The sequence below is a fragment of the Pelophylax lessonae genome (genome assembly GCF_965119305.1).
Source record: "Pelophylax lessonae genome assembly, chromosome: 1".
NCBI classification, from domain to species: domain Eukaryota; kingdom Metazoa; phylum Chordata; class Amphibia; order Anura; family Ranidae; genus Pelophylax; species Pelophylax lessonae.
Window position 1 is genome coordinate 881,677,948 of NC_138768.1, and position 22,717 is coordinate 881,700,664.

General features: G+C 46.7%; 1 protein-coding gene and 1 long non-coding RNA gene across 2 annotated transcripts in view; one reads left to right on the forward strand and one right to left on the reverse strand.

Moving 5' to 3' along the window:
- Positions 1-22,717, forward strand: part of LOC309545009 — a 338,928-nt gene that overhangs the window by 13,516 nt on the left and 302,695 nt on the right. The gene's annotated exons all lie outside the window — the stretch shown is intronic.
- The window catches only part of LOC309547798 (uncharacterized protein), a gene marked incomplete at its 3' end in the record, with an annotated part of 50,838 nt that overhangs the window by 9,098 nt on the left and 19,023 nt on the right, over positions 1-22,717 (reverse strand). The window contains 1 exon segment of the mRNA XM_082247799.1: positions 2,649-4,078. Within this exon segment, the coding sequence (XP_082103925.1) occupies positions 2,649-4,076 (1,428 nt within the window).

Consider the following 22,717-nt stretch of genomic DNA (forward strand, 5'->3'; position numbering starts at 1 on the left):
AGCAGAACTTTCCCTTTTGGGTGGGGTTCTGCTTAAGCACCAAATCCAATACTTTAGCTTCTTAGTGAAGGGGATTGAGCTCAAACTATATATACCCTCACCTATATTTCTCTCCTCCCTGCCTTTATGCCCCCTCCATTTCCCCTTCTACTTTCCTCTCTTCTCATATGCATTACTCTGCCCCCGTCCACCTGGGGTCTCTTTTTACGGTACTCTTACCTGGGGTCCCCCTCCCCGTCTCATGGGTCTCAAGCGACTCCTGTAATACTGCCCTGGAGATCGCTCTCAATGGTTTCTCCTAAAAATATATATATATTTTTTTAGGGATATGTCTGAAATCTGATTTATTCCCTGGAGATCTCTCTCAATGGTCTCTCCTGAAAAAATTATTTTTATGGGTATGTCTGAAATCTGATTTATTTCCTCTTCAATCCATCAGAGGATGGAACCTAATATGAATTGGAATACTAGTAGATTCCACTCTCTATCTTTCTACGACCTAAGGATCTCTTCCTGGTCTCTGATTTAAAACTGGGTAGTTAAGGATTGATAATTCAGTTTTCCCGGGTCTCTCCAAGGCTTAGGTCATTGTTTGCTTCTGTCTTCTGCTGGGGAGTGTTCCTGGCAATAGCATGGAAGGTTGAAATAATCAATTATGAATATTTATTTATCCCTGGCCAACCACTAGGAGGTTGCACCATGAAGGCACTTAAGCCTATTTAGGGAATCTAGGAAGTTGGGTCAAGCTCGGTCTATGACTGAAGAGTGGTGGCCTCTCCCCAAGGAGTCTGAAGCAGAATCAAATCGTGTCTTGCAGTCTAAAGCTGATTTCACAGAAAGACTTGGCCTAAAGGCCCTCTACCTGTGAAAAGTGTAAATACTTTTTGTCCCTTATCTGGAGAACACCAAGTCTATGGGTGTACTGTGCACTAACCCTCTCCCTCAGGAAAATCAATAAACTCTTATTTTTTGCATTGAAAAGTGACTGATGCACATCTATCCAATATTGGGGCCCATCTACCATCTACTTTATTATTGCTGAGCACTGGACCATGAGGTGACATTCTAGCCCACCCTGCCTTGAAAGGTATCTTGTATTTTTGAAGGGGGGCAATTACAGTTAATTAAAGAGTGATATAAAACAAAACGGGTAATGATGGACCAGCTTCCTTATAGTGATAATGGTATACTGGTTTCCGGATTTTTTACAACAGTTGACCAGCTTCCTTATGGTGACAATAGTGGACCATCTTCCTGATAGTGACAACGATGGACTGGCTTCTTGATAGTGACAATGGTGGACCCTCTTCCCGATAGTGACAACGATGGACTGGCTTCCTGATAGTGAAAATGGTGGACCATCCTCCCGATAGTGACAACGATGGACTGGGTTCCTGATAGTGACAATGGTGGACCATCTTCCCGATAGTGACAATGGTGGACTGACTTCCTGATAGTGACAATGGTGGACCATCTTCCCCATAGTGACAACGATGGACTGGCTTAGTGATAGTGACAATGGTGGACCATCTTCCCGATAGTGACAACGATGGACTGGCTTACTGATAGTGACAATGGTGGACCATCTTCCAGATAGTGAAAAACGATGAACTGGCTTCCTGATAGTGACAATGATGGACCATCTTCCCGATAGTGACAACGATGGACTGGCTTACTGATAGTGACAATGGTGGACCATCTTCCCGATAGTGACAACGATGGACTGGCTTCCTGATAGTGACAACGGTGGACCATCTTTCCGATAGTGAAAATGGTGGACTGGCTTCTTGATAGTGGCAATGGTGGATCCGCTTCCTTATAGTGACAATGAAGGACTGGTTTCCTGATTGTGGCAATGGTGGACTGGCTTCCTGACTGTGGCAATGGTGGACACCTCCCAGATAGTGACAATGGTGGGCTGGCTCCTTGATAGTGACAATGGTGGACCGGCTTACTGATATGGGCAATGGTAGACCATGCCTGTGCAGTGTAACATTGTAACAGGTTGAAAAAGTCCATTGAGCTCAACCAAATATAGATAGATAGATTATATATAATGTACAGTCACAATTATAAAAAGGAAGGGTGGTGTTGTTCTTATCACATGCTCTGCGACTTTATATCTAGAATTTCCTCTTCTTGTTTTAGTAACAGAGAAAGCAATGAAGTATGAAGTGGTGACAGTTATTTTAGTTTTAAGGAATCTATGAAAGTAGCGTGTGTTCTGCATGCTCTGAGAACATTCTCTGTGATCTTTCTATTTCTGTTCATGTTAAATTTATCATTTTCCATGACGATGGTCCCATATGTCTCTGTACGGCCATTGTTTCTTCCATATGTCTCTGCACTGCCATTGTTTCTTCCATATGTCTCTGTACTGCCATTGTTTCTTCCATATGTCTCTCCACTGCCAGTGTTTCTTCCATATGTCTCTGCACCCCCATTGTTACTTCCATATGTCTCTGCACCTCCATTGTTTCTTCCATGTGTCTCTACACCGTCTTTGTTTCTTACTTATCTCTCTGTACCACCAGTGTTTCTTCCAAATGTCTCTGTACCGTCATTGTTTACTACATATGTCTCTGCCCCGCCATTTTTTCTTCCATATTTTTCTGCACCGCCATCGTTCCTTCCATTTGTCTTTGCACCGCCAGTGTTTCTGCCAATTGTCTCTGCGCCGCCATTGTTTCTTCCATATGTCTCTGCACCGCTTTTTTTTCTTCCATTTGTCTCTGCGCCGCCTTTGTTTCTTCCATATGTCTCTGCGCCGCCTTTGTTTCTTCCATATGTCTCTGCACTGCCCTTCTTTCCTCCATATGTCTTTGCATTGCCATTGTTTCTTCCATATGTCTCTGCACCGCCATTGTTTCCTCCATATGTCTCTGCACCGCCATTGTTTTTTCCATATGTCTCTGCAATGCCATTGTTTCTTCCATATATCTCTGCACCGCCATTGTTTCTTCCATATGTCTCTGCACCGCCAGTGTTTTTTCCATATGCCTCTGAACCGCCATTGTTTCTTCCATATGTCTCTGCTTAGCCGTTGTTTCTTCCATAGGTCTCTGCACCGCCATTGTTCCTTCCATATGTCTCTGCGCGGCCATTTTTTCTTCCATAGGTCTCTGCGCTGCCATTGTTTGTTCCATATGTCTCTGCACCGCCATTGTTTGTTCCATTTGTCTCTGCGCCGCCATTGTTTGTTCCATATGTCTCTGCGCCGCCATTGATTGTTCCATATGTCTCTGCGCCGCCATTGTTTCTTCCATATGTCTCTGTGACACCATTGTTTCTTCCATGGGTCTCTGCATCCCCATTGATTCTTCCATACGTCTCTGACATGCCATTGTTTCTTCCATATGTCTCTGCACTGCCATTGTTTCTTCCATATGTTGCTGCGCCGCCATTGTTTCTTCCATATGTCTCTGCACAGCCATTGCTTTTTCTATATGTCTCTGCAGCGCCATTGTTTCCTCCTTCTGTCTATGCACCTCCAATGTTTCTTCCATATGTCTCTGCGCCGCCATTGTTTTTTCCATATGTCTCTGCACCGCAATATTTTTTTCCATATCTCTCTGCACTGCCGTTGTTTTTTCCATCTGTCTCTGCGCCGCCATTGTTTCTTCCATATGTCTCTGATCCGCCATTGTTTCTTCCCTATATCGCTGCACTGCCATTGTTTGTTCCATATGTCGCTGTGCCGCCATTGTTTCTTCCATTTGTCTCTGCACCTCCTCTGCACTGCCATTATTTCTTCCATATGTCTCTGCACCACCATTGTTTCTTCCATATGTCGCTGCACCACCATTGTTTCTTACATATATCACTGCACCACCATTGTTTCTTCCATATGTCTCTGCACCGCTATTGTTTATTCCATATGTCACTGCACCGCCATTGTTTCTTACGTATGTTTCTGCACCACCATTGTTTCTTCCATATGCCACTGCACCACCGTTGTTTCTTCCATATGTCTCTGCACCGCCATTGTTTCTTCCATATGTCTCTGCACCGCTATTGTTTCTTCCACATGTCTCTATCGAACATTCTAGCTCCTTCTTCAGATCCGCAGATGCCATCCCTGAGAGCAGAAGAGAGAAATGAAAGTTAAAGTATCTGACACTACTTTAAGGAACTGTAAAGTCTCATATATTTTATTTAAAATAAACAAACATGTTATACTTACCTACTCTGTTGCAGTGGATTTGCACAGAGCAGCCTGGATGATCCTCCTCTTCTTGGGTCCCCTCTTCTGCTCTCCTAGCCCCTGCCACCTGTTGGGTGCCCCCACAGCAAGCAGCTTGCTATGGGGGCACCTGAGCCGAGTCACCGCTCCGTGTGTCCATTCAGACACAGAGCTGCGGCCCGGCCCGCCACCTTTCTATTCTCATTGGCTGCCTGACTTTGGTTGACAGCTGCAGTAACCAATGGCACCGTGCTGCTGTCTCAGCCAATAAGGAGGGGAGTCCCAGACAGCTGAGACATTCCTACAACATCACTGGAGCTAGAGGGACCTCAGGTAAGTATTGGGGGGGGGGGGGCAGCTGCACACAAGGTTTTTTATCCTAATGCATAGAATGCACCTTCTGTCTTTACAGTCCCTTTAAACAATCTGACCAGTTCTCAACATTCCTACACAGGGCAAAGCTGAGACTGAAGCTGGCCATACATGAGTCACTTTTTTTTGTTCAACCAGTAGGTTGAACAAAAAAAAAAAAAAAAAAAACGAACCTGATTCCCCCATCCACACATTGTGTCATTGTATTCTGACAGAGGGCACTTCCTGCAGAGCTGATCAAGAGAACATTTTCCAGCATGGCTGTTGGGCAGAAGTTGATCAGTAGTTGGACTTCTGTACAACCACAGTGCCCATACATGTTTTGAAATTTGCCCAGTCCCTGCTGAACTGGCCGAATTTTGATCCATCTAAAGGCAGCTTGAGGCTTGTAGCCATAGGAATCCTTATACAAAGGAACACAAATAATACATGGGAGGATTCCTGTTAGTGATCGACCAATATCATTTTTGTGGTGGAGGGATCTGGGGGTCTAAAAGACCCCAAACTCCTCCTCTGCACTTAAAGCATTCAAAACGCCAAGTTTGGCTGTTTTGAATGCTGTAAGATTTTGAATTCGGCGCCGCCAGTACCCGGAAGTGATGGCATGATATGACATCACTTCCGGGTACTCGGCGGCGCCGAATTCAAAGAAATGGAGACTCGGTCAGAAGACGGCGGCGGTGCAGATGGAGACCCGGTCAGATGGCGGTGGTGAAGGTAGGATGCCCGGGTCTCCCGGTGGGACAGGAGACCCGGGCGAACCGCGGAAGGCTGCGGGAGGAGGGGGGGGACACTCCTTGGAATGGCACCTGAGCGGCTTCTCAGCCGCACCGGTTGTCATTACAAGACAGCCGAACGTCGGCTATGGACACCGGTACCTGCAGCTAGAGGCATCACCCCAGGAAAGGCACTTTCCCGAAATATTGGCAATATCGGTACATCAAAAGGCCGATTCCGATATATCGGGGAAAGTGCATATCTGCCTTCGATATATCGCCTTTGCCGATAATCGGTCGATCCCTAATTCCTGTCCTGACAATAATATCCCTATCTGGGGAAAATAAAGGACATTTAATAATCTGTGGAAGCATTGTGTCAGGAATATTTCTTCCTCCGTTGTATAATTATTTGAACATTCAAGTTAAGGAAATGGTTTTATCTGCAGGAATACAAGAAAACTGAAGATTAGTGGGTGACAGACATGAATCGAGAGTTCTCAGAAGCAAGAAAATGTATTTTCCTGTTCTGAGGGGGTGTATTGTAGTATAGGGATCAGTACCCACTCAGCCCCCTCCTAAAACTCCATTATATGTTATGGCAGGGAGGGGGTCATTTACACATTGCATGTACTAACACAATAGAAAATCACAGGGTCCTTTGTAGTGGTGTATTTTGGTTTTGTGCTGCCCTAGGCAAGACTAAAATTGGACAACCCCCTCCCCCTCATATGTAAAGTTGTCCCACTCCCTCCTTTTTAATGGATGTGACTCCCTCCACAATTGAAGGAATTCAAGTTCCAGCATGAACTCCTGAGATCTCACGAGAGGGAGGGTGAGAGGGGGAGGGAGAGAGAGATAGGGGGGGTGAGGGAGGGAGGGAGAGAGGGGGGATACGAGAGAGAGAGAGAGAGAGAGAGAGAGAGAGAGAGAGGGAGAGAGAGAGAGGGGGTGAGAGAGAGAGAGAGAGGAAGGGGGGAAAGAGAGAGGGGTGGGATAGAGAGAGGGGGGATGAGAGAGAGAAAGAGAGAGAGAGAGGGGGGATGAGAGAGAGGAAGGAGGGAAAGAGAGAGGTGGCGATAGAGAGAGAGAGAGTGGGGGGATGAGAGAGGAGGGATTGAGAGAGAGAGAAAGGGTGTGAGAGAGAGAGGGGGTGAGTGAGAGAGAGAGAGGGGGGTGAGAGCGAGGGAGGGTGAGTGAAAGAGAGAGAGGGGGTGAGAGAGAGAGAGAGAGAGAGAGAGAGGTGAGAGAGAGGGTGAGAGCGATGACTCTAGCAACCAGTGGCCAATAGAGTCTAAGGTGGAGGGGGGTGTCTTGTTTGCTGCCCTCCTGCAAAGTGCTGCCCTAGGCTTGGGCCTTGTCGGCCTAGGCCGAAATACAGCACTGGTCCTGGGTAAGGGCGAGGTTCGGGTTAAGCATGGATTCAAAGCAAACCAAACCTGTTTACAGTTTGCAGAAACTGCAAATAATTGTGGCAATTCACCATGATAGCATCCAACGACTCATAATACATTTGTCAGGAGTCTGCGATAGTGAGCCCTTTTAGATTGCCAATTCGGGGTTCCCCAGGGCAGGGAGTCTAAGCCCCAGTCTGCTTCTTCACCAAGGCCCATAATGGTGGGAATAGACTTGTAGCAAGCTGGAACCAGATCACGGCTCCAAGGTACACCCAGCTGAGGATCCAGAGACCACTTGCGTGTACAGAGTACAAACAGCAGGAGACTGAAGGAAAACTAGGAACAAGCAGTGGACGAGCTCAGGTAAGCACAGACGTTAGATGAATCTGGGGTCGGACAGGGGTAGTTAGACACAGGATGCATGAAATAGTAAGCAAACGGGAGCTCCGAGACCTGTGAAGTTGCTTAGGCAAAATGAGCTACACTGAGCATGTCCTATATAGGCATGGAAACCGGGAGGTGGGCCGGGAAGTAATGGAAGGGAAGGAAATATAAACCTACAGAATAGCAGACAACGCCCATAGGTGAGCATAGAAGCCAAACAACACACATGAAGGATATACAGGTCTGGGAGAAGCATTGCAGCAAGGAAGTAAGAATTATAGAGGCAAGAAAACTGCAGGCTAAAATGTGACGGTACCCCCCTCCTACAAAGTATCCCAACCCATTTAGGGCCAGGCTTTGGAGGAAACTTCTGATGAAAAAGTTTCACCAAATGGTGGCAGAAAAATCAGTAGAAGAAATCCAATACCTTTTTTAGGATCTTATCCCTTCCAGCCAATTAGCTATAAAAGCTGCCCCCTGGAGAATTTGGAATCCAAGATTTGCTTTATTTCATACTGATTTGTGGCATTGACTGTTGTAGAAGGATGACAAAGAGGATGGGAAAAACTATTGATGATGTACAGTCTCAAGAGAGAAACATGGAAGACATTATGGATCCTCAAATGTGAATTGAGAGGGAGCTTGAAGGCAACAGGATTAACCTGGCAGAGGATTGTAAAGGGACCAATGAAATGACAAGCACATTTTATAGAGAGTTCTTGGAGATGGAAAAGAGCTAAATCTTGTTGCCAGGTAGGATCAGGGGACTTACAAGGCGATGGCGATCTGCAGGTACTTTGAACCTGGAAGCTGCCAGATGTAAGTTCTTAGAAACATCTGGCCGGATAGAATTGAAGGATCGTTGTATGTCTGCAACTGCAGGCACCACAGAAGAGATGGGAACAGGAAATGGTACAGAAAGAGCACTACTGCGGCAAAGTGGTTTGTTATCGTCTGGCGACGTAGATCTACGTCACCAGACACTCCCCCTTCTCGGCGGCGCGCGCGCGCCGCCGGAGGCGCGCTCCCACTGTTTTCAGTCACAGCGGGAGTCGGGCCAGGGTAGGAGCAGCAGCGATCGCCGCTGCTCTTCCCCGATCGTCGGGGATCTAGTGTGGAGATCCGCCCGCTTGTGTAAACACAAGCGGGCGGATCTCCTAAGTGACAGACAGGGTCAGATTGCAGGGTTCAGCATAGCTGAACATGCAATCTGTCCCTGTGTCACTCAGTCACCTCCCCCCACACACGTCAGTAAGCACCAGGCATACATTAACCCCTCCCTCTCCAATAAAATTAACCCCTTCCCTGCCAGTGTCATTTTTACAGTAACAGTGCATATTTATAGCACTGATTACTGTAGAAATGTCACTGGTACCCCCAAAAATGTAAAAAATGTCAGTCAAGGGTCCGATCTGTCCACCGCAATGTCGCAGTCCCGCAAAAAAAACCGCAGATTGCCGCCATTACGCGTTAAAAAAAAAACACCAAAAATGACAGAAATCTTTCCCTTAGTTAGTAAACGCAATAACTTTTGTGCAAACCAATCAAAATACGCTTATTGTGATTTTTTTTACCAAACATATGTAGCAGAAAACAAATTGGCTAAAAATGTAAAAATGTTTTGATTTTTTCCATTTTTGGGGGGGGGGGGGGGATTTCATATAAAAAAATGTGAAAAATATTGTTATTTTTTCAAAATTTACGCTCTTTTTTTGTTTATAGCGCAAAAAGTAAAAATCGCACAGGTGATCAAATACCACCAAAAGAAAGCTCTGTTTGTGGGGAAAAAAAGACGTAAATTTTGTTTGGGTATGGCGTCGCATGACCGCGCAATTGTCAGTTAAAGTCGCACAGCGCCGAATCGCAAAAAGTGGCCCAGACATAAGACAGCAAAATCCTCTGGTGGTAAAGTGGTTAAAAAAGGGAGACTCAACAGTGCTGGCATTAGCATGGTTATTGAGGGCAAACTCAGTCCAGGTCTACCCAATCATCCTGATGGGCAGAAGTAAAGGTACGAAGATACCATTTAACATTCTGGTTGACCCTTTCAGTTTGCCCATTTGACTGTGGGGTAAAGACCTAGGAGAAGTCCAACTTGATTCCAAAGGATGAGGCTAGAGCCTTCCAGAAGTGAGCTGTAAATTGAACTCCCCTATCAGAGATTATTTGTGAGGGCATACCATGAAGAGAAAATATTTCCTTGATAAAGATGGAAGCCAGGGTAGTCCTGGAAGTGGAGATAAGTGACACATTTTGTAAAACCTGTGAACAATCACCCAGATAATGGTGGAGTCCACTGAGGGGGGTAGTTCAGAGATAAAGTCCATGGAGATGCAACATCATCTGGAATAGGTAGGAGTAAAAGAAGACCTGCTGAAGCAGGTGTGGAAGACTCATGCCTCGTACACACGCACCGATTGTTGGCCGACCGATCGTCCGTCTTTTGTCCAGTGTTGTTGTGTTGGTTGAAATGTGCTCTAGACTGCACACAAATTTTCTCGGCCAACAAAAATCTACTTCAGAAGTGATGTCATGTTCTGGTTTACTTTCCGTGTGTTTTTTCTTCTCTGAGCATGCCCAGTCTTGCTCATCAGATTTTTGTCAGCCGAAATCTGTACTGACTGACGGAAAATCGGCCATTGTGTTGACGGCCAACAAACATTTTATAGCCTGCACACCAGATTTTATTCGGCCGAAAAGTCGGAGTCGGTTGTCGAAAGCATCATGCTATCAAGCTGAAAATCGGCCAATCGGACGTTGGCCGAAAATTCCCGGCCAATAATCGATGCGTGTGTACGAGGCATTAGTTTGCACACAACTGGAGCAAGCCTAAATATAATCTTCAACATCTTTCTGAAAGGAGGGCCATCAGCAGTAACGCTGCAGGAAAGCACAGGTATATTGTACACCAGAATGTCCAAAGAGTTTGGAATCATGTGCCCATTTGAGAAGCCTGGAGCAAAGAGTGGGAACTACAATGGTCTTTCCAGGCGGGATACATAAAGACTGAAGATGGGTGGTAGCCAAGATACGATTGTAAGAAATAATGGGTTCTAGTTCAACATGTAACTCAGAGTCAGCAATGTCAAAAGATCTGGACAAGGCATGAGTATGGCCATTTTTGGAACTAGGCCGAAAATAATGCCAAAGGTAAACCTGTCAAAAAATAGAGCCTATCACTCTTTTCTAGGATTCAAACAGATTGCAAGTACTGGAGGGTCTTGTGAATAAGTAAATTCTGCAAATCAGTATATGGTGTAGAGATCCCTCTAGTAGATGCCATCATTCTTGCAATGCCTGCCTGATGAGGAAAAGGGAAGCAGCCATTTTATTTATCAAATATTTACTTATGATTATCAAACATGGATTTATGATTAAGTAGATATATTGGATGTATATTTTGTGATAAGTCATATTGTATACAGCTGTTGTCTTCAAAAGCCATTTATGCCTCCTGTTGTTAGATTGCTCTCTCGACCTTTGAAGACCTGTCCAGTTGTTTACTGCCCTACTGGAAGTAACAAACCTTTGTGAACAACAATTCCGCATTTCAATCAAGATGGAACTTCAAAGAAACTTTAGATAGATAGGTGCCACCCACATCAGAATGTATAAATTGTAATACAAGTCCTTAGGAAGTTAGAGCAATGTTCATTAACCACTTTACCACCGGAGCATTTTGCTGTCTTACGTCTGGGCCACTTTTTGCGATTCGGCGCTGTGTGACTTTAGCTGACAATTGCACGGTCGTGCAACACCGTACCCAAACGTCCTTTTTTCCCCCAGAAACAGAGCTTTCTTTTGGTGGTATTTGATCACCTGTGCGATTTTTACTTTTTGCGCTATAAACAAAAAAAGAGCGTTTATTTTGAAAAAATAACAATATTTTTAACATTTTTTTATATGAAATTCCCCCCAAAAAAGATGTAAAAACCAATTTTTTTTTACATTTTTGGCCAATTTGTTTTCTGCTACCCATGTTTGGTAAAAAAAAATCACAATAAGCGTAATTTGATTGGTTTGCGCAAAAGTTATTGCGTTTACTAACTAAGGGAAAGATTTATGTCATTTTTGGTGTTTTTTTTTTAACGCGTAATGGCAGCGATCTGCGATTTTTTTTTGCGGGACTACGACATTGCGGCGGACAGATCGGACCCTTGACTGACATTTTTGACACTTTTGGGGGTACCAGTGACATTACTGCAGTAATCAGTGCTATATATATGCACTGTTACTGTAAAAATGACACTGGCAGGGAAGGGGTTAATTTTATTGGAGAGGGAGGGGTTAATGTATGCCTGGTGCTTACTGACGTGTGGGGGGAGGTGACTGTGTGACACAGGGACAGATCGCATGTTCAGCTATGCTGAACCCTGCAATCTGGCCCTGCCTGTCACTTAGGAGATCCGCCCGCTTGTGTTTACACAAGCAGGCGGATCTCCACACTAGATCCCCGACGATAGGGGAAGAGCAGCGGCGATCGCAGCTGCTCCTCCCCTGGCCCGACTCCCGCTGTGACTGAAAACGCGCGCGCCACCGAGAAAGGGGAGTGTCTGACGACGTAGTACTACGTCGTCAGACGATAACGAGCCACTCTGCCGCAGTAATATTACTGCAGGCAGACGTAAAGTGGTTAAGCCAACAGAATGTAATATGTTTGACTTGCTCTCCAAACATGGCTTCCTATCTACATGTTTGTCTAAATAAATATAATTTTCAATCTGGCTTCAACAGTCAAAATGTTACTGAAACCCGTGAGTTTTGTAAAGGGTAACCCTTACACTGCCTAATAGCCAGAAGTTCCCAATCCCCGATGGTGTAACTTGTTTCGGCTTCTGATGGTGTAAACAAGTTACACCATTGTGGATTGGGAATTTAGAGAAGAAGGCACAGGGGTGGAGTTTGCAGTAATGCATTTGGAGAAGAACAGCCCCCACACCCAAGGATGAAGCATCTATCTCCAAAAAGAAGAGCTAGAGAATCTCTGGAAGGACGAGAAAAAATATCGAGAGAGGTTGCTTTGAGTCTTGTGGAATGCCTCGACTGCTTCAGAAAGTTAGATTCTAGCATCAGCAACCTTCTGGGTCAAATAAATGATTGGGGCCACTAGAGTGGAATAACCAGGAATAAACTGACAATAAAAATTGGTGAACCCCAAAATGTATTGTATCGCTTTCAGATCAGAGGGCTATGGCCAGTTGGAGATGGCTTGAAGTTTGACTGAGTCCAAAAACAGCTCTTTAGCCGTGACTATGTAACTAAGGAAAGGAACCTGGGTTCACTCGAAGATGCATTTCTCCAGCTTTGTGTACAGACAGTGGATCTGAAGACATTGCAGAACTGTACATACACACTGATGATGAGTATTCAAATATGGAGGGAAAATTTGTATATTGCGCAGATACACAATGACACCAACGTATAAGAGGTCAGAGAAAATCAAAGTACTGGAAAATGGCTGGGGCGTTACACAAGCCAAAAGGACATTACAAGATACTTATATTGCCCATCTCTAGCTTTGTGAACATTTGAGTTTCCCGAAGTCTATCAAAAAGTTTAGAAATCAGGAGCAACGGGAGGAAAATTCCTGCAGACATTGCACAGCCCACTCTTGATAGGTTTGTTGGATGTCAACTCTCTGAGTCAAACATTGAAGCTGTTCCAGAGGAGGCTGCAGTGTCTCTGAGGAGCTCATGGCCTGAGCAAACTGTCAAGAGTCTGTGATAGTGAACCCTTGTAGATTGCCAATTCAGGGTTCCCAAGGGCAGAGAGTTTAAGCCCCAGTCTGCTTCTTCACCAGTGCCCATGATGGTGGGTATGGACTTGTAGCAAGCTGGAACCAATTCACACCCCTCAGGTATGCCCTGCTGAGGATGCAGAGACCACTTGCATATGCAGACTACAAGAAGTAGGAGACTGAAGGAAAACTAGGAACAAGCCGAGGTGAGGGTGGGCAGCAAGCAAGCACAGGCATAGACGTAGCTGGAATCAGTACATGGGTAGTCAGACACAGGATACATGTAATAGTAAGGGGAGCTCAGAGAACTGGGAAGTTGCTCAGGATAGTGGGCTACACTAAGCATGTCTTAACCGCTTGCCGAATGCCGCAAGTATATATACTGCGGCGGTCAGCCCCGTGCAGGCAAAGTGACGTACCGGTACGTCACTTGCCTGTGAGCCAATAGGGGGCGAGCACGCACCGCCGGAGGCGCGCTCCTGCCCCCGCTCGCTCACTGGGATCCCCGCGTGTGTGACTGGCAGACCCGATGTTCGTCAGTCACTCGCGATCATCAGTTACAGAGGGAGAAAGGCAGGCGGCTAATGTAAACAAAGCCGCCTGTCATTCTCCCTTGTGTAACAGCAGAGATCATACGGTCCTGCTATGTAGGATCGTAGATCTCTGTTGTTACATGAAAAGCCACATCCCACAACAGTTAGAAACACGCCCCTAGGGACACACTTAATCCCTCCTTCTCCAATAAAGTTAACCCCTTCCCGGCCAGTGTCATTTTTGCAGTAACAGTGCATATGTATAGCACTGATTCCTGTAGTAATGTCACTGGTAACCCCAAAAGTGTCAAAAATGTCAGTCAAGGGTCCGATCTGTCCGCCGCAATGTCGCAGTCCCGCAAAAAAAAAAAAAAATTGCAGATCGCCGCCATTACTTGTTAAAAAAAAAAACAACAAAAATTACAAAAATCTTTCCCTTAGTTAGTAAACGCAATAACTTTTGCGCAAACCAATCAAAATACGCTTATTGGGATTTTTTTTACCAAACATATCTAGCAGAAAACAAATTGGCCAAAAATGTTAAAAAATGTTGATTTTTAAATTTTTTTGGGGGAATTTCAAATAAAAAAATGTGAAAAATATTGTTATTTTTGCAAAATTGTCGCTCTTTTTTTTGTTTACAGCGCATGATCAAAAAATCGCACAGGTGATCAAATACCACCAAAAGAAAGCTCTGTTTGTGGGGAAAAAAAGAACGTCAATTTAATTTGGGTACAGTGTCGCACGATTGCGCAATTGTCCCTTAAATTCACGCAGTGCCGAATCGCAAAATACCCCCTGGTCAGGAAGGGGGTAAAATCTTCCGGGGCTTAAGTGGTTAAATAAGCAAGCAAACTGAGGCAGGCCATGAAGTAATGAAAGGGAAGGAAATATAAACCCACAGAATAGCAGGCCTCACAGAAGCCAAGCACATGTGAAGGAGATACAGGTTCAAAAGAGGCACTGCAGGAAGGATGTAAGAATTACACAGGCATGAAAAATCGTTACAGCACTTCCTGCTAGTGAAGAGCTTCAGGTTCTGTTCATCCATGGGTTTGACCTGAACTCTAGCCATTCACAGTTCATAAAATAGCATAAACGAATGCACTCATTCACTGCCATAGCAAGTGTAGCGGGGTCTTCCATTATACAAGTTCTAAAAGACTGCTGCTTGACATTTGAGAGGAACTCGGCTCCATCTAGTGGCCAAAAGGACACATTGCAGCGGCTATGGAATGTCTTTTGATGTTATTTTCCTTTCAGGAAGTTGAGCAGTCTTCATCGCCCATAGTGCTTTGAGAATACCAGGGTGCACTGCTGCACCGCACAGCCTTCTGGGGGAAGCTTTATAAAGGAAGGGAGGAGCCAGGCTCACTCTCTTGGGAAAGACACAGTGAGACAAGCAGGATGCCAGTGCTGTGGGCTGATGCTGTATGCTAGGCCGAAACTCCTGGGCCTTAAGTGACTAAGTTGCAGTGTTTCATCTCCAGTAGAGGATCCCTCCTGGAGGTCCCATCGATGTTCTACAGAGACCAGACTCATCCACCCCAAATACCTAGCGCGGCTGGTGACAGAGGCCGGAGACTGAGACAGCAGCGGAGGCTTCCTGGGAGACAGTCCTGTTGGTGAGAGGGCACCTGCCCAAAAACTGACTCTATCTATCAAAGAAGTAACTTTAGTCAGGATTAGCCTTAGAGTAGTAGAAGGCAATATACCAGGTGGCCCAGTACATCTCTCACAGAAGTTTTACCGGCAATCCTGCACAGACACCCCGCGGTGATTACTAACTGTTTGCTGCCATTCTCTCTATTGATCACCCATCCTCAATGTGGATTACAAATTGCGAGTGCACCAACGTTGCTAGCGAAGATATAGAGAAGAAACAGCGGACTCAGATAGGTCTGACATTCTGATACTGTGTCTAACTGAATGCTGAGCCTTATCTCCAAAAGTATAATAGTGATTAAGATGGCGGTCCTATAGGCTCTGAGACATTTCCTGAAACAATTAATGTGCCCTTGAGGAGTGATATCACAGTATTTATCTTATCTTTGATTAATTAATTAGTATATCCTTTTACCAAGTCATATTTTACTGTATCGAAACTGTTTATTTGATTCACAGTAAATAACTTTCCTGTTTAAAAGCAAGCTTGTGTGTGGTCACCTTGTATTACCCAGAAGGACTGCAGCTGGAGAGAGGTAACAGGTCATTATTATTTATTGAAGTGTTATATTCCAATCTGTGTAGCCATTTGGTATTCCAGTCCTATTCTGGGTCAGTTGTGCCTAGGGAGGGTTCGAGCCAATTCTGTGGGTTGTTAGGCAGGACGTAGACCCAATAATCTAATCAGCAGCTCCTGCGGGGGTGGTGCTACACGTGGGGGCTCGTCCGGGATCATCTACAGTCCTGCAACACAACCCTCTCAGCCACAGAATCCCCCTCAACGCAGAAATGGATCCTACCGCTGCAGCCGAGTGGTGCAGGGAAGAGAATGTCGTAGTGGAAAATGGCCTGGTGGTTGAAATCAAGGGAGAGGTCTGGACTGAGGAAAAACTCCTCCCAGTTTTAAGGGCACTGTCCACAGACAGGAAATTCTGGGTGACTGACATAAAGACAGACACCACCGTTCCACACACGTATGCATTGTGTGAGTGGAGGAAGGGGGTCCCTGATTACTTTAAGGGAACCAGTGTAAAGACTACTGACCAAACAGAACTTTTCTTAATACATCCAGAAGTCCTTACTGAAGGTCCCTCATCCACCACTCCTGGGGGATCCAGCAAAGAAAAAGGTGTCCAAGAAGGGAGTCCAGAGTCACCACCTTTGTCTACCTTTAGCTCAGAACTGTGTGCTGTTCTCGGGGAAATCGTAGCAAACTGTAGTAAGGACTCCCCAAACTATCTGATGACTGAATATAGGAAGCTCAGGACATTCTCTGGGAAACAGCCTGTGCCTTCGACAGAAGATGGGTTTGAAGAGTGGTTAGATACCGCCACTCAGGCTTTGGAAGAGTGGGAGGTACCAGAACAGCACAAGAAACAGAGAATCACAGAAAGTTTAAAGGGACCTGCACTAGAGGCCGTACGTAATCTCAAGCTAAGCAAAAAGAACTGTACTGCACAGGATTATCTAGACATTCTACAAGATGTATTTGGTCGGACGGAGAACGTGGCTGAACTTCTTTACCAGTTAGACCACTGTTACCAAGAAGAGGAAGAGAAGTTGTCCGAATTTATTAGACGCCTAGATAAGATCATCCACCAGATCTTGATAAAGAAAGGGATAGACCCCCGGAAGGTAGATGAGACTCGTGCACGGCAGGTGCTGAGAGGGGCTCAACCCTTAGATCCCATTGCCATACTGTTGCGAACTCGCCAAGATGGTGGCATTCTGGAATACCCTGACCTGATCCGAATGGTCAGAGAAGAAGAGGTCATGTTAGACAACAAAAGGAAGAGTCGGCAGTTTGACTCAACTGCTCGTGTCAGAGTGATAAGTGCAAAAGAAAGTGACTCGCAAGTTGAACTCCTAAAGACCCAGGTGTCCCAGTTGATAGAAATGGTGTCCATCCTGACTAGTCAGGCATCTACTCTACCTGATGGGAACGTGTCAGAGAAGCCGGATAAACCTTCTAACCTTAGAGTAGACCCGGAACCGAGACCTAGGAGATCGCTAACTTGTTTCAACTGTGGGGGAGTAGGACATGTTAGAGGAGTATGTCCCAGCCCAGGAAATGTCGCCTCAGAACCTCGCAAGCCAGCGGAAAAACTTCAGAGGGCACCCGTGAAGGAGTCGACCGGGTGCCCGCCAGTTTCAAGGGAATCCAAGAGACTCAATGATTCAGGGAATCTGAGTCAGGGAGTCAGATCCAGGTACAACGCCCCTAGTTCTATACTCCAGGCTACTGAGAGAAGGAAAATCAATGCACACCGGGCCCAGAGGGGACTGAAGTCCAGAAGAAAAAAAAAGAAAAGAGCCTGGGTGCAGAGAACTGAATCAGACAACAAGGCCACTTCAAGAGAATTCCCAACTAACTTGGTCGGGCCTTCCCCTGTAGTCTCTGTCCAGGTAGAAGGAATTTACACAAGAGCCCTCCTTGACACTGGGGCCCAAGTGACTCTTCTGTATAGAGACTTCTATGATAAACACCTTACCCATCTACCTCTGCAGAAGTTGGAAGATCTGGAGATATGGGGTATCGGGACTCAAAGTTTTCCCTATGACGGGTATCTGCCAATCAAGTTGACCTTTGACCCATCAGTGGCTGGTGAAGCTGAAACCTTCGACACCCTAGCGGTGGTCTGTCCTCGTCCGCCAGGGGCCAACAAAAGCTCTCTCATCGTAGGGACCAACACTGACCTAGTAAGGCGCCTCCTGACACAACTGGTCCAGGGACAGGATGCTCCAGCGCCAAGGATTCACCCCATGCTACGGCAGGCCTATCAACGATTAGTATTGGAGCAAGAGACTCCTGCAGAAGGAGTTGGAAGACTCTGGAAGTTGGACAGAACGGAAAAGGTCTTGCAGCCAGGAGAGGTGGCTTGTCTGAAAGCTTCCGTTAAACTCACATGGAAACAGCCGGGCCCTTTTATCATCTTTGAATCAGGTCCACAGGAAGAGGAGAGAGGGATAGAAGTAATCCCTGAAGTGATCCCTTTGAAGGTGTTACAGAAAAACCATGGAAGGGTTTTAGTGAGTGTCAGAAACACCTCTACTACACCGGTGAAGGTACCGGCCAGAGTGCTGTTGGGCCAAGTTAACCCGGCTACCCCAGTTGTCCCATCTGATCTTAAAGAGGAGGGAAGGGGTGAAGATGTTATAGAAGAGCTCTGCTCTGGAAACGCTGCCCTCCCACCAGAATGGGTGAAGAGAGCCAAGGCACAACTTGCTGGATGGCGAGGAATATTTTCTAGGGCTGAGTTCGACGTGGGATGCGCCAGGAGTGCCACTCATAAGATCCGCCTGAGTGAGGACAAACCTTTCCGAGAAAGAGTCCGGCGAGTTCCCTTAGGTGACTTAGAAGATCTACGTCAGCAGCTGGCGGAACTCAAGAAGACTGGGGTTATTCGAGAATCCAGGAGCCCATATGCTTCTCCGATAGTGGTAGTCCGGAAGAAAAACGGATCTCTGAGGCTTTGTATCGACTACCGAACACTGAACAGAAGAACCATCCCAGACCAGTATACCACTCCTCGAATCGAAGACGCCCTACAGAGCCTGTCAGGGGCGAAGTGGTTCAGTGTGATGGACTTAAAGAGTGGGTATTATCAGATCCCCATGCACCCTGAAGATCGGGAGAAGACAGCCTTCATCACCCCTGTGGGGTTCTTTGAGTTCAATCGCATGCCTCAGGGATTGTCAGGGGCCCCTGCTACCTTCCAAAGGCTGATGGAAAGGACCGTTGGAGATATGAATTTGATAGAGGTACTGGTATACTTGGATGATGTTATCGTGTTTGGCAGAACTTTGGAAGAACACGAGGAGAGGTTGGAAAAGGTCCTGAAGAGGCTACATGAAGAAGGCCTGAAACTTTCTCCTGAGAAGTGCCAATTCTATCAGTCCTCGGTCCATTACCTGGGCCACATCGTGTCTGAAGAAGGGGTGGCCACCGACCCGGACAAGCTGGATGCTGTCGCCTCCTGGCCGAGACCTACAAATGTGACCGAACTTCGGTCGTTCCTGGGTTTTTGCTCCTATTACAGGAGGTTTGTAGAGGGGTTCGCCAAGATTGCCCGACCCCTCAATGAGTTACTAAAGAACGAAGAAGATGACGTTCCTGAACTGGTCAAGCCAATGAAGTCCACCATGGGACCCCGGAAGGCCAAGGAGTCCATCCAGGATCAGTGGACCCCAGAATGTGAAGGGGCTTTCATTCAGTTGAAAAAGAATCTAACCACTGCCCCTGTGTTGGCCTACGCAGACCCCACGAAACCATATGAACTACATGTCGATGCCAGCCGAGATGGGCTGGGTGGGGTACTCTACCAGGAACATGGGGGCCACCTGCGACCCGTAGCCTACGTGAGCAGGAGTCTACTACCTGCTGAAAGGAATTATCCTACCCACAAACTTGAATTCCTGGCCTTAAAGTGGGCAGTGGTCGACAAACTGAAAGATTACCTGTACGGAGCTGAATTCATTGTCAAGACGGATAATAATCCCCTTACCTATCTGTTGACTACAGCTAAGCTGGATGCAACAGGACACAGATGGTTGGCTGCCCTCTCTAGCTTCAACTTCAGCCTGAAGTATCGGCCAGGAATCGGGAACAGGGATGCAGATGCCCTATCCAGAAGGTTGCATGCACCACACGAACCTGATGAAGAATGGACCCATTTGGCTCCAGAAGGGGTGCGTGCCCTATATCAGGGAACTGAACTTCGATCCAGAGGAGGATCAAGAGCCGAAGAGATTGGGGTTTCGGCTGTCGGAGTACCCAAATACTATTGCAGGGTGACCCAGGTTGAAGGGGAAGATTTACCCCGGCTGTCCAAAAGGGACTTGAGGAAGGAGCAGCTGGAAGACCCTCTGGGAAAACTTCTTTTGGAAGCCTTGGAGATCCAGCGCCCTGAGTTGCTTCTCACCGACTCTCCTCAGGGGGCCCGTCTGTTGCATAGAGAGTGGACCCGGTTACAGATCCGAGAAGGGGTGGCCTACCGAAGAGGCCCATCTGAAGATCTGGAGGAGAAGTGGCAACTGTTCTTACCAGCTAAATACAGGGAGAGAGTTCTGGCTGCTCTTCATGATAATCATGGCCATCTGGGACCTGAAAGAACTTTTCAGCTTGTCAGAGACAGGTTCTACTGGCCCTGTATGAGGGCCGAAGTTGAAGGATACTGTCATTCTTGTGTCCGATGTATACAAAGGAAGACTCTGCCACGTCAAGCAGCCCCAATGGGCCATCTGCAAAGCCAGGGACCCATGGAACTGGTGTGCATTGATTTCCTTTGCCTAGAGCCTGATCTGAGTGGCCAAGGGAATGTCCTTGTGGTAACAGACCATTTTACCAGATACGCCCAAGCATTCCCAACAAGGGATCAGAAGGCCTCTACAGTAGCCAAAGTTCTTGTAGAAAAGTTCTTTGTACACTATGGGTTACCACAACGCCTCCATTCAGATCAGGGAAGAGACTTTGAAAGCAGACTGATCAAGAGACTGTTAGATCTGTTAGGCATCCAAAAGACTAGAACTACTCCCTACCATCCACAAGGGGATGCCCAGCCGGAAAGATTTAACAGGACTCTTTTGGACATGTTGGGGACTTTAAGCTCAGAGAAGAAACAGCATTGGGGCAAACATGTAGCTGCCATTGTGCATGCCTACAACAGTACTGTCAGTGATGCTACTGGATATTCCCCTTATCGTCTAATGTTTGGACGAGAGGCTCGATTGCCAGTGGATTTGGCCTTTGGCATCTCGCCCGATCACACCTCTTCAGCATCGCACAAGGGATATGTGGACCGACTGCGGAAGAGTCTGAAATCGGCCTATGATAAAGCTCAGGCCACATCTGATCAACGTGGACTGAGGAATAAAAGGAATTTCGACTTAAAAGTTCGGATCCAAGACTTGCAACCAGGGGACAGGGTATTGTTGAGGAACTTGGGTGTCCCGGGAAAACACAAGTTGGCAGACCGCTGGAAGTCCCAACCTTATGTTATCTGCAAGCAACTACCAAACCTCCCTGTGTATCAAATTCGGCCTGAAGGAAGTGTGGGTCCATTGAAGACTTGGCATAGGAACCATTTACTGCCTCTCTCTGAAGCAGTTCGCATGCCTCCTGTCGTAGATTCGCCAGAGACCCCTTCGACCTCTCGCCTGTCCAGACCAGTCACCAGATCTCAGTCGACACTCCCAGATGTGAGGGAGGGAAATTCTCCATCTGAAGATCTGGAAGATGAAGAGGAGGTACCTGACTGGATGTGGTCGTCTCAGTTACCAGAACCCACACCTGCCTCCCTGTCTTCATCCGAATTGGCTGACAGAGGAACCCTTCGGGCGGAAGCCCCCGAATTCATACCTTTCCACATGCTTCCAGAAGAAGTAGTTGATGATGAAGATCCTGAGGAGGAGGTTGCACCTTCCTCTGAAGAAGAACTGACCGCTCTTGAAGCATCAGATTCCTGTGTGTTGGAACATGAGGAGGAGGACATTGAAGAATCCCCAGAAGTGGCTGGTCCTAGTACCTCTGAGATCGTGCATCCCAAAGAACAGAGGGAAAGAAGAGTCATTCACCCGCCCAAAAGACTGACCTATGACCAATTGGGTGAATGCTCAGAAGAGGCTATCTTTACTTCCAAACGAACTCTTGATCAGCCTAGTTCTTCCACCGCAGATTTGGTGGAGGACAACCCTAGCTCACCCCCAGGCACATCTGTACAAGCCACTCAAGTGTCAGGGGTCTGTGAACAGAATTACCTTCCCACCCCTGACAATTGGTGGGAGGTTCCTATGTCGAACCTGTGTTGTAATATGCAGTTGTTAAGTTTGAACTCTGCTTATGAAAAGGAAGATGATTCCCTGTTATGCATATGTTAATGTTTTTTTTTGTGTACTGCCAACATATGCACTGGAGTACATGCTGTTGTCCTCTTTGGGGACCAAAGTTTCTCAAGTGGGGGGAGTGTGTAGCGGGGTCTTCCATTATACAAGTTCTAAAAGACTGCTGCTTGACATTTGAGAGGAACTCGGCTCCATCTAGTGGCCAAAAGGACACATTGCAGCGGCTATGGAATGTCTTTTGATGTTATTTTCCTTTCAGGAAGTTGAGCAGTCTTCATCGCCCATAGTGCTTTGAGAATACCAGGGTGCACTGCTGCACCGCACAGCCTTCTGGGGGAAGCTTTATAAAGGAAGGGAGGAGCCAGGCTCACTCTCTTGGGAAAGACACAGTGAGACAAGCAGGATGCCAGTGCTGTGGGCTGATGCTGTATGCTAGGCCGAAACTCCTGGGCCTTAAGTGACTAAGTTGCAGTGTTTCATCTCCAGTAGAGGATCCCTCCTGGAGGTCCCATCGATGTTCTACAGAGACCAGACTCATCCACCCCAAATACCTAGCGCGGCTGGTGACAGAGGCCGGAGACTGAGACAGCAGCGGAGGCTTCCTGGGAGACAGTCCTGTTGGTGAGAGGGCACCTGCCCAAAAACTGACTCTATCTATCAAAGAAGTAACTTTAGTCAGGATTAGCCTTAGAGTAGTAGAAGGCAATATACCAGGTGGCCCAGTACATCTCTCACAGAAGTTTTACCGGCAATCCTGCACAGACACCCCGCGGTGATTACTAACTGTTTGCTGCCATTCTCTCTATTGATCACCCATCCTCAATGTGGATTACAAATTGCGAGTGCACCAACGTTGCTAGCGAAGATATAGAGAAGAAACAGCGGACTCA